Source organism: Vicugna pacos, chromosome 4 (genome assembly GCF_048564905.1).
Source record: "Vicugna pacos chromosome 4, VicPac4, whole genome shotgun sequence".
Classification (NCBI taxonomy): Eukaryota; Metazoa; Chordata; class Mammalia; order Artiodactyla; family Camelidae; genus Vicugna; species Vicugna pacos.
In genome coordinates this window covers 32361423-32375146 of record NC_132990.1, presented here as the reverse complement: position 1 = coordinate 32375146, position 13724 = coordinate 32361423, and the positions used below count along the sequence as shown (strand labels likewise).

Genomic DNA, 13724 nt, shown 5'->3' with positions numbered 1-13724 from the left:
ACTCCATAAAATCAACCTTAGTTCCTTAAAGCTGTCTGGTCATATCTGAGTTTATGCATATCTCAAATATGACATTCCAGTCAAAGGCTTGATAACATGACCAGTGTGTCTAATTGTTTCTTGTTTTTTTTTAAACATTTTTTTTTATTAAGTAATTGTTTCTTGTTCAAAGGAGAACAGATTCTTCTTGAACTAATGCAGAGAACTATACTGCTATGAAAGTAAGAAAATTCACAGAGCATTTCTAAATTCTGAAGGGATCAGGTAGGGAGAAAAAGATAAATATTTCATCCTTGCTTACAAAGGTATATTTTAACAAATTGCTGTAGGTCTTAGGTAGTTCAAGAGAAAAGAAAAAAATTTTCCCTAAATGTAGGAAAACAAAACATTAAAGAAGGCAATGTTTTAAACATAAAGTAGTAAATATTATAATCATCATCCTCAGTTTATTTAGTCCTATTTATTTAATTCTTGTTAGTATTGATCTTTTGTCAGCAGTCTGATGAAGCCATCAGTTTCTCTATTGGAGTTGTTATGCAAATTCTTACTCAGTTCAATGGTCTGATTTTAAAGTTACCAGAAACCTGCATTCTAGAATACTTATCAGAGTCCTTTATATGACTCTCTCTGAAGGTGAAATGCTTTTACAGGAACACTAAAAGCATCAGAGTAAGGTAACTATTGGCAAATTTTTAAAAACAGTTAAAAATATTTATGGTTAAAGATTTGACGAGAGTGCACTATGCAACTGACAAGGAAATTGAATTTTGTGACATGTGTTTTAATATAGCAACTAGAATGACAAGTAATAACATTATACCAGAACATACCAAATTTTTTGGAATTTCATAGTTTCTAGAACATTTACAGTAATAACATTTACACGTACAAGATAACGTAAGAAGGTTTATCATCACTTACTCGATAATGCTTCTCATGTAATTTGACAACTAAATAAGCCTAATTAGTTTATTATTTCCCTTTTGTAAGGAAAGAGAACAAATCTTTTGAGATATTCTAGGGAACCTCTTAAAAATCCCAAGTTAGGTCAAAATCAGACTGTTTAGAATTTGAATTTTGGAAAGTTCTTCAAAAATACTGAAAAGTTTTAAAACAGTTGATTAAATAGGATAATAGGTCACTGTGAAATAACACTTAGTTATCCATTTAGCCAAAATGATAATGAAAAGATTTCAAAGGCAAATAAAGTTATAACAGTTGTAAGAAGTCTTAGCTCTTTTAATAGAGAAAACTGAGTTATGTTTTTTCAAAATGATCTAAGACATGAGAAGGCAACATGAAGCACAGGAAATTATTTTGATAAAACACAATCTTTGTTTCCCATGCACATTATTTAAAGGTAAAGAAAAACCTTTCTTTACCTTTTCGTTTTTTAATTGAAGTACAGTAGATTTACAATATTTTGCTAATTTCAGATGTACAGCAAAGTGATTTAGTTGTATGTATATTTTTTCCAGATTATTTTCCACTGTAGATTATTAAAAGATACTGAATATAATTCCCTGTGCTATATAGTAAATCCTTGTCACTTAATTATTTTATGTATAGTAGTTTGTATTTGTTAATCCCATACTCCTAATTTATCCCTCTCCTTCCTCCCTTTCTCCTTTGGTAACCATAAATTTGTTTTCTATGTCTGTGACTCTGTTTCTATTTTGCATATAGATTCATTTGTATTATTTTTTAGATTCCACGTAAAAGTGTTGTCTTTCTCTGTCTGTGACTCTGTTTCTGTTTTGCATATAGATTCATTTGTATTATTTTTTAGATTCCATGTAAAAGTGTTGTCTTTCTCTGACTTCAGTTAGTATGATATTTTCTAGATCCATACATGTTGCTGCAAATGGTATTGTTTCATTCTTTTTTTATGGCTGATTAATATTCCATTGTACACACACCCACACACCCACCCCACATCTTCTTAAACCAGTTGTCTGCTGATGGGCACTTTAGTTGTTTCCATGTCTTGGCTATTGTAAATAGTTCTGCTGTTAACATTTGAGTACATATTTTTTTGACTTAGTGTTTTCATTTTTTCCTGGGATGTATACCCAGGAGTGGAATTGTGGAATTGTATGATAGTTCGGTTTTTAGTTTCTTTAAGGAACTTCTTCCATACTGTTTTCCGTAGTGGCTGCAGCAATTTACGTTCCTACCAACAGTATAGGAAGGTTCCCTTTTCTCTACATCATCTCTGATATTTTTTAGTTATAGACTTTTGATGATAGCCATTCTGACAGCTGTGAGGTGATAGCTCATCAGAATTTCCAGGCTTGCAAGTAGTTGTAAGAAATGGGGGGAGGTCTTTTAAGCAAAGATTACTGCCTGACTGCAAATCTGAGAAGCAAGGTGACAGACAAAGTATGAGCCTATCAAAGAGTGATAACAGCCTGGCCTTGAGAAGTTATCACCGTGTGTGTGGGACAGAAAGGGTGATTGTTCTTATTCTGGCCTTTTCAGCTAGTTGCATAGACCCTTTTGTTGTTCAGTCTACTGTGGTATAAGAGCAGAGGCTTTCAGACACATAGGGTCATTTCATAGTAAGAAATATAGTGTATTTTATGGCCCAGCACACACCTACCATTTAAGATAAATAAAACCATTTAAGTAACTGAAATAAAAGTTTAATAAACTGACATGTATTTCCTATTTTAAGTTATGAGTGCACTCTATTTTACATTGTACAAAAGTATTCTTTTTTTAATATATGTGTCTGTTTTACCTATCTACAAATTACAGATAAAATTGAAGGTATATATTATCCATTGATCTATATAAGCATATAGATAATGTGTATTTTTATTCAAATAAATAATAATCATAACTTACCACTATTCTATGACCACAGTTTGGAAAACAGTGTTACAGTAAATCCTCCCACAGTAGGGGAAACCTCTCCTGGATGCTCCACTGTTTCTTACCTTATAAAAGGGAGCCTATGATACTGCATGCATTCTTTTAGCACCAAATCACACAGTTTGTGTAGAGTTAATTCATGCTTAATACTATGTGTTCTGATATTTTCTCTTTGGTTCTTTTTGTAGTCTTAGATCTTCTTCCAACCTTTAAAACTATTTAATCTTTGTTTTCCAGTGGAAACTACAAAACAGGCAATTATGAACTATTATATATTACTATCCTGTTGTAGTTTAGATTAGCAAACTTAAAAATTTCAAACATTTTAGAAATATATTCTTTCTCATATTTTCTTCATTGTGGCATAAAACACATTTATTAATATAACCAAATATCTTTTGCCTCTGCAAAAATTAGAAAACCAAAACCAGACAAACTTACATATAGTGATTGATTCCTCAGTATACCATCCTATCTGGAAATGATTTAGTTATTCAGTGAATATCCATTGTTTGGTTTAACTTGGTATAAGCTATTGTCTTTTTAAAATTTATTTAAAACACCTGTTCTTAGCAGTTGTGCTTGGATTAGATATTGAATAGTTAGTCATCAACTTATTTTTCTCATTGACAAATTTTGAAAACATACCTGTCTTTATGAAGCCAACAAACTTAAGCTAGCTTTCATTTATCAAATATTATCCCTGTTATGTGAATATGAAAAACATTTGGGTTAGTTTCTGTATCTGTGATTCATATAAATGCTTAATTTTCTCTAAACCCATTACACAGAGCTCTTGATCAGTTAATTTTGGCAATACCGTCTGGAGGTAGAAAAGTATATCTGTAATGTATATACACAGACAGAAACAAATACACAGACAGACACAGACAGATCTCATAGCTTTATTCCAAAACTTTAGTCATGAGTCAAGTACAATACAGAACTTACTAGTTTGTAAATAATTGTGTCTCTTGTAGATGAAACAAGTTAAAGTTACCTGCTTTAGAGTTTTTTGTTAATATCTGTGACGAATACTTGAAAGATATATCTTTGTTCTTGGCAGGTAATCTTAAGAAGGCTGTGGTCTAGAATTTGGCAAGAGAGCTCTTTTATCAGTTTGTATTTTAAAAAGACCTCTTTCTCTCTTTAGTCTCAGGTGGGTCTGGGTATTGTATTAGATACCTTCTGAGGTATTTACATTCCAAAGGCATTGTAAGGCTTGCATTTAAGTGACAGAGAAAGAATGCAAGTTGTCTTTTAGTAGATTTGGAGTACATTTGTGTATTATCAGAACTCTAGGGTAATTAATATTTAAAATTTTACTTCTTAGTGCATAATTTGACCTTAGGCCAATTCACTGTAAGGGAAAAAGCCTCTGATGTAATTCTTTCATACCTTGACTATTATCCTCTAGCTGAGTCGTTTCCTGGGCCTGAGAGAGGTTCTCGCCATCCTCTTTCCTCTGTGTTGGGGGGTGGTTTAGACCAGGGCCCCATAGATCCAAAAGATCTTCTGGAGGGTCAGGGATAGAGAACTGGGGACAAGAGGGAGGGGAACAAGTGTGTAAGCGGGAGGAGAAGGGACATTTATGTTAGATTTGATTTTTAATTTTGTTCTGAGCTTAATTTCTGTTCTTTCATCTCATTAAAGGATAGTTTATACTTAATGGTATCCAGTTTCAACTTTGGTCTTTCCATAGGACTGTAGCTCAATAAATAAATAAATAAATAAATAAATAAATAAATAAATAAATAAATAAATAAATAAATAAATAAAATTTAAAAAAAATAGGCTCTTTAAAAAAGAAAGCTTTCCCTCTAAGATCTGGAACAAGACAGGGATGCCTATTTTCACCAGTTTTATTCAAAAGAGCACTAGAAGTTCTAGTCAGTATGTTTAGAACAGTGCTTGGCATATGGTAAATGCTGTATGAATGTGTTTGCTATTATTCCTGTCTTCTCCCATCATAGAGCTCTGCTCATGATTTCAATGATTACATCTATGGGGAAAGTTGTCAAATTTCAGGTTTTCCAAATATCAGGCCCATATTTTAGCTACCAGCTAGATTTTTGTGTAATTGCCCTGATTTCATTCCTAAATGAAAGTGTGTATAACACAGTACTCCTTATTCTCCTCACCTTCCTAAGTCAAGGGGCAAAATCCTTGTTTCCTTATTGTTAATAATGGTATTACAGATCTCCCAAATTTGGAATCCTTATACTGTCTTTTACTTTTGGCTTCTGTATTTGCTTAGTCATCAGGTTGCATCATCATCTATTACCTCTCATCATCCAGCGGTTGCTGTGTCACTTCAGGATCTTAGTACTGGCTAGGCTTTTGCAGTGGCTTTCATCACTTCACCTTTCTTTCTTTTCTTTTCTTTTTTTTTTTTTTTAACATTTTTTATTGTTTTATAATCTTTTTACAATGTTTTGTCAAATTCCAGTGTACAGCACAATTTTTCAGTTACACATGAACACATATATATTCATTGTCACATTTTTTTCTCTGTGAGCTAGCATAAGATCTTGTATGTATTTTCCTGTGCTATACAGTATAATCTTGTTTATCTATTCTACAATTCTGAAATCCCAGTCTATCTCTTCCCACCCTCCCCGCCCCCTTGGCAACCACAAGTTTGTATTCTATGTCTGTGAGTCTATTTCTGTTTTGTATTTATGCTTTTTTTTTTTTTTAAGTTCCACATATGAGCGATCTCATATGGTATTTTTCTTCCTCTTTCTGGCTTACTTCACTTAGAATGACATTCTCCAGGAGCATCCATGTTGCTGCAAATGGCATTATGTTGTCAATTTTTATGGCTTAAGTAGTATTCCATTGTATAAATATACCAGTCATCCGTTGATGGACATTTAGGCTGTTTCCATGTCTTGGCTATTGTAAATAGTGCTGCTGTGAACATTGGGGTGCATGTGTCATCCTGAAGTAGGGTTCCTTCTGGATATATGCCCAGGAGCGGGATTCCTGGGTCATATGGTAAGTCTATTCCTAGTCTTTTGAGGAATCTCCATACTGTTTTCCACAGTGGCTACAGCAAACTGCATTCCCATCAGCAGTGAAGGAGGGTTCCCTTTTCTCCACAGCCTCTCCAGCATTTGTCATTTGCATCACTTCACCTTTCTAATTCTTCATTGACTATGGGATAAAGTTTAAATTCTTTCGTCTGTCATTTGGACCTTCCTTTATTTTGTACTGTATCAGTTAGGATTGTATTTATTTGCAAGTAAAAATGTGTCTGGTGGTAGGTAGGGGATTCCTGACACTGATTCTGCTTGCTTAAGGTTGCCAGGTCTTTTATTCTCCTGATCTTTCCTGCATGGTACCTCATGGTTTTAAGGTGATTGTCCTACTCTATATTCATGCTTGGATTCATAAAGAAAGGTGAAAGGGAAAAAGCAAAAGGAGGCATGCCAGCTAAGTCAGCATTTTTTTAAAGGACTGGTCCTGAAAGTACCACCCAACAACTTTCACTTAAATCTCATTTGCTGAAACTAGTTCAGATGGCTGTCTGCCTGTGGGGAAGTAGAATTTTTTTGGAGGGTGAGATGGGGAGGTACTTTTGTATCTACCCACTGGGCTTCTGTATCAAGGAAGAAGGGGAAAATGCATGTTGGGTATGTAGCTGCAATTTTGTTACAAGTTTTCATTTTTAATCCTTTTCTAAGTGGTATAACTTCTTAAATACCTAAATCAGCCCCCCCCCCAAGTTACTAAACATATATCTTTCTATTTTCAGCACAGTTCCACTCCTAGAATGTTCTTCATCTTCCATCCATCTAAATCCAGTCCATTGGTTCAAGTTTTAAATATGACTTCCTCTAATAAAGCTCATCAGTTAATCCCAGCTTGAAATGCTATTTTGCATTTCCAGATACCAATAAGCAATTAGCAGAATAATCCATTTGTTGAGAAATCTTGTTGTTTTGTGGAATCTCTTCTTTTGTTGTCTGTAATTGACTTTGTTTGTTTTGTTAGTGTTGCGTATTTATATTGTGGTTCCTCCGGGCATAAGCTTTAGTTTTATTTTCTTTGTCCACAGGAAGTTTATAATTTTGTGCTTCATATATAGTAGTATAGTCATGCCTCACTTTATTGTGCTTCGCAGATACTGGTCTTTTACAATTGAAAGTTTGTGGCAACCCTGCATTGAGCAAGTCTATCATTGCCATTTTTCCAAAAGCATGTGCTCACTTTGTGTCACATTTTGGTAATTCTTGCAGTATCTCAAACTTTATCATTATTATTATATTTGTAGTGGTGATCTGTGATCAGTGATCTTTGATGTTACTATTGCAAAAAGATTACAAATCACTAAAGGTTCACATTGTGGTCAGCATTTTTTAGCAATAAAATATTTTTTAATTAAGGCATATACAATGTTGTTTAGACATAATAATATTGCACACTTAATAGACTATAGTGTAGTGTAAACATAACTTTTATATGCACTGCTAAACCAAAAAATCTGTGTGACTTGACTTACTGCACTTGTCTGGAATCAGACCCTCAGTATCTCTGATGTATGCCTGTACGTGAGATTTATTCAGTTAATGAATTTGACAGAGTCACTGCTGTCAGTGAAGACTTATTTATACGTGAAGGATAACTTCCCAATATCACTTTCATTTTTAACTTTAATGTTTTCTCTTATAGGCAAATTTTCTGAAGAAGACTCTGCTTGGGAATGGCTTGCCTTACAATGACAGAAATGGAAGGAACATCTGCATCCCCTATACATCAGAATGGTGATATTCCTGGAAATGCTAATTCTGTGAAGCAAATAGATCCCGAACTACAGGTGTATCTTTATCATTCCCTTGGGAAAGCTGAGGGAGAGTATCTAAAGTTTCCACCTGGGGAGTACGTTGCAGAAGAAATTTGTGTTGCTGCTTCTAAAGCTTGTGGTAAGTACTAAAGAACATTGTTTTTCTTCTTTTTTGACCAGTGTTTTTCTTCTATTAGTACGTCGTTGCTTTAATTATGCTACTTTAATACAGTGTACATGTATAATATATTTTTTTATGCTTCTGTGGCTGACAGGTGTTTTCATTTGCATCTCAAATGAGAATATCACGAAAGTAGAATGTAAATTCTGTGTTAAACTTGTGGTATAGACTGAATGTTTATGTCCCCCCAAGATTAGTGTTGATGAAACCTACTTCCCCATTTTGATGGTATTGGGAAGTATTTTTTTTTTAAGAGTCTTTCTTCTTAAAAATAATTATTTATTTATTTTTTATTGAAGTACAGTCAGTTACAGTGTGTCAGTTTCTGGTTTACAGCATGATGTCCCAGTCATGCATATGCATACATATATATTCGTTTTCATATTCTTTTTCATTAAAGGTTATTATAAGATATTGAATATAGTTCCCTGTGCTATACAGAAGAAACTTTTTTTTTAAAGTCTATTTTTATATATAGTGGCTAACATTTGCAAATCGCAAACTCCCAGATTTATCCCTTCCCACCCCCTTTCCTGATAACCATAAGATTGTTTACTATGTCTGTGAGTCTGTTTTTGTTTTGTATATGAGTTCATAGTGTCTTTTTTTTTCTACTCTTTTTTTTTAGATTCCACATATGAGTGATATCATATGGTATTTTTCTTTCTCTTTCTGTCTTACTTTACTTAGAATGACGATCTGTAGGTCCATCCATGGTGCTGCAAATGGCATTATTCTATTCTTTTTTATGGCTGAGTAGTATTCCATTGTAGAAATATACCACAGCTTCTTTATCCAGTCATCTGTTGACAGACATTTAGGTTGCTTCCATGCCTTGGCTATTGTAAATAGTGCTGCTGTGAACACTCGGGTACATGTATCTTTTTGCATGAGCGTTCCCTCTGGATATATACCCAGAATTGGGATTGCTGGATCATATGGTAAGTCTGCTTTTAATTGCTGCTATAACAAATTCCTAAAAATGTGAAAGTGGCTTTGGAATTGGATAATGGGTAATGGAAAAGTTTTGAAGTCCATGCTAGAAAAAAACCTACATTGTTGTGAACAGATCTTTAAATGAATTCTGGTGAGGACTCAAAGAGAAAAGAGGAGAGCTGTAGAGAAAACTTCTGTCTTCTTAGATAATACCTGTGTAATTCTGTGTAAAATATTGGTACAAGTGTGTACTGTGAAGACCATTCTGATGAGATCTCAGATGGAAATGAGGACCATTTTATTGAAAACCAGAGGAAAAGTGATTCTTGTTGTAAAGTGTCAAAGAACTTGCCTGAGTTATGTTCATATTTTAGTTTTGTGGAAGGTAGAACTTGTGAGCAATGAAACTGAATATTTACCTGAAATAATTTCTAAGCACAGTGTTGAAGGTATGTCTTGACTCCTGTGATATAGTTATTAAAAATTAATAAACAGAAACCTCAAAATAGAGTCAGGAGACCAGAAGGGGGAGCTCTTATACCTTGTAAGGATAGCAGAGCCCCGCAGGAGGAAGAAAGACTCCTCCTCTTTCCTGGCAAGGATTCAGCCAATGAAAAGCCATGGACTCTTTGTTTACTGTAGCCCTCCCAACTTTCTTTTCCTGTCTGTAAAGTGTTCTTCCTTCCTTCCTGTGGCAGAATTTTCATATGTCTCGCCATCATAACAGACCCCAAATTGCAGTTCTCTGCTAATCCGAAATAAATTCATCTTTTGTGGAGAAATATCTGTCATTCTGTTTGTTTTAGGTCAATATAGTAAACTTTGAAAAGAGAGAAATAAGTTGAAGCCAGAAATGTTGAGCAAAAAGGAAGCAGAACTTAAAAATTAGGAAAAATTCCACACCTATGCAAAAGATGAGAAAACCTGTTCAGAAGAGAACACTAGAGTGTGTCCAAGCAACCGTTTGTTAAGATTAGTATGTATAAGACATATCAACAGAAGCCAGGTCCTATTCCATAAATCAATGGAAGAATGACCCTAAAGGCAAATCAGGGTTACTCCTCTTATCGCAGGGGCTGAGTGTAAGGGCCTTAGAGGCAGAGTGATTTCAGGGGAGATGCTGCTAGTGTTTGGAGACCCTGAGCTTGCTGCCTGGTGCTGTCTCACCTTGAGGGATCTGCTGGTGTACTGCTGATGCTGATCTCCTTGGTTGCGCAAGGTGTGGTTCTGGCAGCCTCAGGTGTAGCAGCTGCCCTTCCAAAGGGTGTAGGCAACAAACTTCAATAGAGTAAGCCATCTCCACCAATAGAAAATGTACAGGCCCAGGGGGCATGTCTGACTCCACCTAGATTTCAGAGAACAGGAGCCACCAAATCTCTGGGGGTAGGGCAGCCGGAGCGTTGGGTGTTCAACCTCTGCCCAATAAAGCTGGAGGGGCAGAAAAACTGCCTCATTGTGTATTGTAGCCAGGACCTCTGCTTCAGTGGCCCTGGAGGGCAGAGTATCAAGTCAGAGGATTATTCATGGTCCCTAAGTTCTAATGGAATTTGTCCTGTTGGGTTTTATACTTGCTTAAGACCTGTAACTCCTTTCTTCTTTTCTGTTTTTCCCTTTTGAAATGGAAATATCTGTCCTATTCCTGTCCCATCATTGTATTTTGGATGTACATAACTTGTTTGATTTCACAAGTTCACAGGAGAGAACCTTAGGATGAATTGTACCTTGAGTCTCACACAGATCTGACTTAGATGATGTTAAGATGTGACTTTGAACTTAGACTATTGAGTTGATACTGAAATGAGTTAACACTTTTGGGCTGTTGGGATGGCATGAATGTATTTTGAATATGAAAAGGATATTAATTTAGTGGGGGCAGGAGCAGAATGCTGTAGACTGAATGTCTGTGTCTGTCTCCCCCAGATTTATGTGTTGAAACCTATTCCTCCAGTTGTTTTTGGTGGTGGGCTTTTGGAAGATGATCAGGTCGTAATGAGACAGGAAGGAAGGGGGTTGACACAGCCATTAAAGGAATGACACAGCAGTTAACACCAAGATGGTGAAAAAGTCAATCCCAATAAACCTGGAGGCCCAGAATAGTAGGAGGTTTGACTTCCAGTCTATCTTGAACTTCATTATACACATTGTAATATGCTAGCATGGTGAATGACACACCCACAAGTACCATGACAGTTCCTAAGCTAACCATGAAAGGTCAAAGAGAGGGCAGTGGCCCAATTCCTAGGAATCCCTGCCCCTTCCCCAGTGTAGTTAGTTGAAACAGCCTTCTCATCTGTTAGTATATAAAAACTAGCAACACCATGCCTCTTTCTCTCGTTCTCCTTCTCCCTCTCCTTCCCTGCCTCCTTCCAAGATGGCCTGCACTCTGTTTATGGAGTGTCTACCTTTACTTTAAACACCCACACCCCCTGCTGTGTACATCTTTCTAAATAAATCTACTTTTTGCTGAACTATGGCTTGCTCTTGAATTCTTTCCTGTGTGAAGCCAAGGACCCTTCTTGCTTGGAGGGTCCTGGGACATGGTCATCCTCTTGCACCCCCCCACTTTTTCCTGTATCAGTAAGGTTAAGATATCACCTTAGCTCATTGGCTTTTCTACACCTATGTGGATTAGTTATAGAACTTGTCTCTTTGGATTATGGATATTTATGTGTCTCTTTTTTTAAGATGAAGTCAGTTATGTTATAATGTGACATATGTGTTCCTGAAATGCACTATGCTCTACAAAATTGTACAATAAAAACCACAAGGTTTATAGGAAAAATGAGGTTGGGGCACAACATTGTAAATGTTGTGACATTAAACAAAACTTAATAAAACAACACATTCTAAATGGTAAGAAATTATATAAATACTGCAATATATGTGGCACTTTACCTTAAAAAAGTCATAAAGTTTGCTTGTGGAAATGGGTGTTGGAAAGGTTGCATCTTGTGAGTCATTGTTAAGTTATGGAAAGAAAGTTATCTGAAATCACATGAGAAGTTGTAATACCACATATAGATGGCTTTGGCTCATAGCACATATAATAAACTGAGGTAACTGGTAGATGTTTGTTCTCAGTTTGGATTCCAGGTTGAAAGGAGAACCCCCAGTCTGAGACATGATCTTCTGGTAAAAGACAAGAAGACTTGAGGGCTACTGGAAACTTGAAATACCTCCTACTGCCTTTTGCATGGAAATAACACACTATTGTGTCTGCTCAGATTCCATTGGCCAAGCCAAGTCATATGGTCAAGCCAATATGGATCAGATGGGGTAGTCCTCTCAGGGTTTGGGAGGAAAAGTGTGACTATTTGTGAACCATAATGTAGTTTACTACAACTTTCTCTCTTGGCCACAAATAATTTTTCTTTCTTCAGTATTCAGAATAAACTTTCTCCTTCTCCATGAGGATATCCAAAGGTGTCTTTAAATGAGGCTCAAAATTCAGACTCTCTCTATATTCTGTCATGTCCAGAGATTATTCTGCTTGATTCAGAAATCTATGAGCTGAGAAGACAATTATTCTGATATCCTTTCTACAGCCTTGATAAGTTATATGTCAAAGATATGGTATGAGGTGTTTTCCCAAGCACAGAGACAGCAATGTTTAGACAAAATGGCTGTGTAGAGTTATCTTTTGAAAATCTCCCATCTCTCTCTGAGCCCTTTGTCAGTTGTTCTTCCTTGACTGTGCTGCTCAGGTACCTAGTATCTTCATATTCCTTTGTCTTCCCATCCCCAAAAGCCCTTTATTGTATCTAGCTGAAGGCAAAGCTTATGTTAATGACCCTTTGTTGCCTTTGATGATAAAATAATTTGCAATAAGTTATAAATGACAAATAGTTTTAATATTGAGATACTTGTATTTAATGAAGAATCTTGATCTGTAGTAACCTCTAAGTGTAAGAATGTTTAGGGGAAATGTACTTTATAAAATGATCTCTATTCTTTTTGCAGTCCCCAAAGAGGAGAATTTGGAGTTGTATCTGTACACCATTTACTTTTTTCAGCTAGCTAAAATTGATTGACATTGTGTTAAGTACTTTATGTGTGTTATTCCGTTCTTAAAACAATAGGGTGTGTAGTAGGTATTGTAGTGTAAGCAGCATCTAATGGTTAACTCTTTTTTATTGTAATGTAAGTATCTGACATTAAGCTTTTGATTGTGAACGTAGCCATTTGAAAGACATCCATCTTAAATAAACACATTGCCAGCTATAGGACCAGATAAAGAGCCAAGCCATCCCACCCATGAAGTTCCTTTTTTTAGAGAGGTCTGGTTGACTTAGATAACTGACAGTTTGACTGACCTCTTGCTTTTCCTATCTTGTGCTTTAATTCCTGCTTTTGTTTCAAATTCCCGATCAAAAAATAAACCTGTGAAACCCTAGGCACCTCACTTTCAATCCCAATAAAGACAGAACCCCAGGTCCATACTTACTCTCTACCTGTGACCTTGCTGTGTGGCCCACGACTTGTGAATAATAAACCTTGTATTTTTCAAAGTTCCCTAATGCTTATTGCTGAAGTGCATCTTGTAATCATAATAAGACCCACAGAGGCTGGTCCAGCCACAGCACTGACTCTAGAAGGGGAAGTGTCTGCTGGGACTCACCTCGGGCCCAGGTGAGTATTTAGGCACTTCTGGCCAATAGCAACATTATTGATAGACTGAGATTGGCACACAACAAGGTACTATTGTTATTTCTCTTTTAAAGATGACGAAATTGTCCAAATGACTCTTATTTTTTAACCTGATCTTAGAATTCCTTTTGGAGGTTTTGGAAGTAGAGTTCTCAGAGACCTAAACTTTAACACTAAAAATTGTGACCAATCAAGAGATGATTCAAGCATTCATTCAGCCAAGCCAACACCCCAGATCATTTGACAAATGAGTAAATTGCTTGGCTCTGTTATAGAAAGAGAAGTAAGTAAGAG

At 35.8% G+C, this 13724-nt stretch overlaps 1 protein-coding gene across 5 annotated transcripts in view; it reads left to right on the top strand.

Moving 5' to 3' along the window:
- Positions 1–13724, top strand: part of JAK2 (Janus kinase 2) — a 166831-nt gene that overhangs the window by 97393 nt on the left and 55714 nt on the right. For 4 of the 5 annotated variants that reach the window (XM_072959482.1, XM_006208142.4, XM_072959483.1 and 1 more), the window contains one exon: positions 7555–7805. In XM_072959482.1, the coding sequence (XP_072815583.1) occupies positions 7586–7805 (220 nt within the window). In that variant the 5' untranslated portion in view covers positions 7555–7585. Of the gene's footprint in view, positions 1–7553; positions 7806–13724 lie in introns of those variants that run through there. The other variant, XM_072959484.1, reaches the window with a different exon arrangement.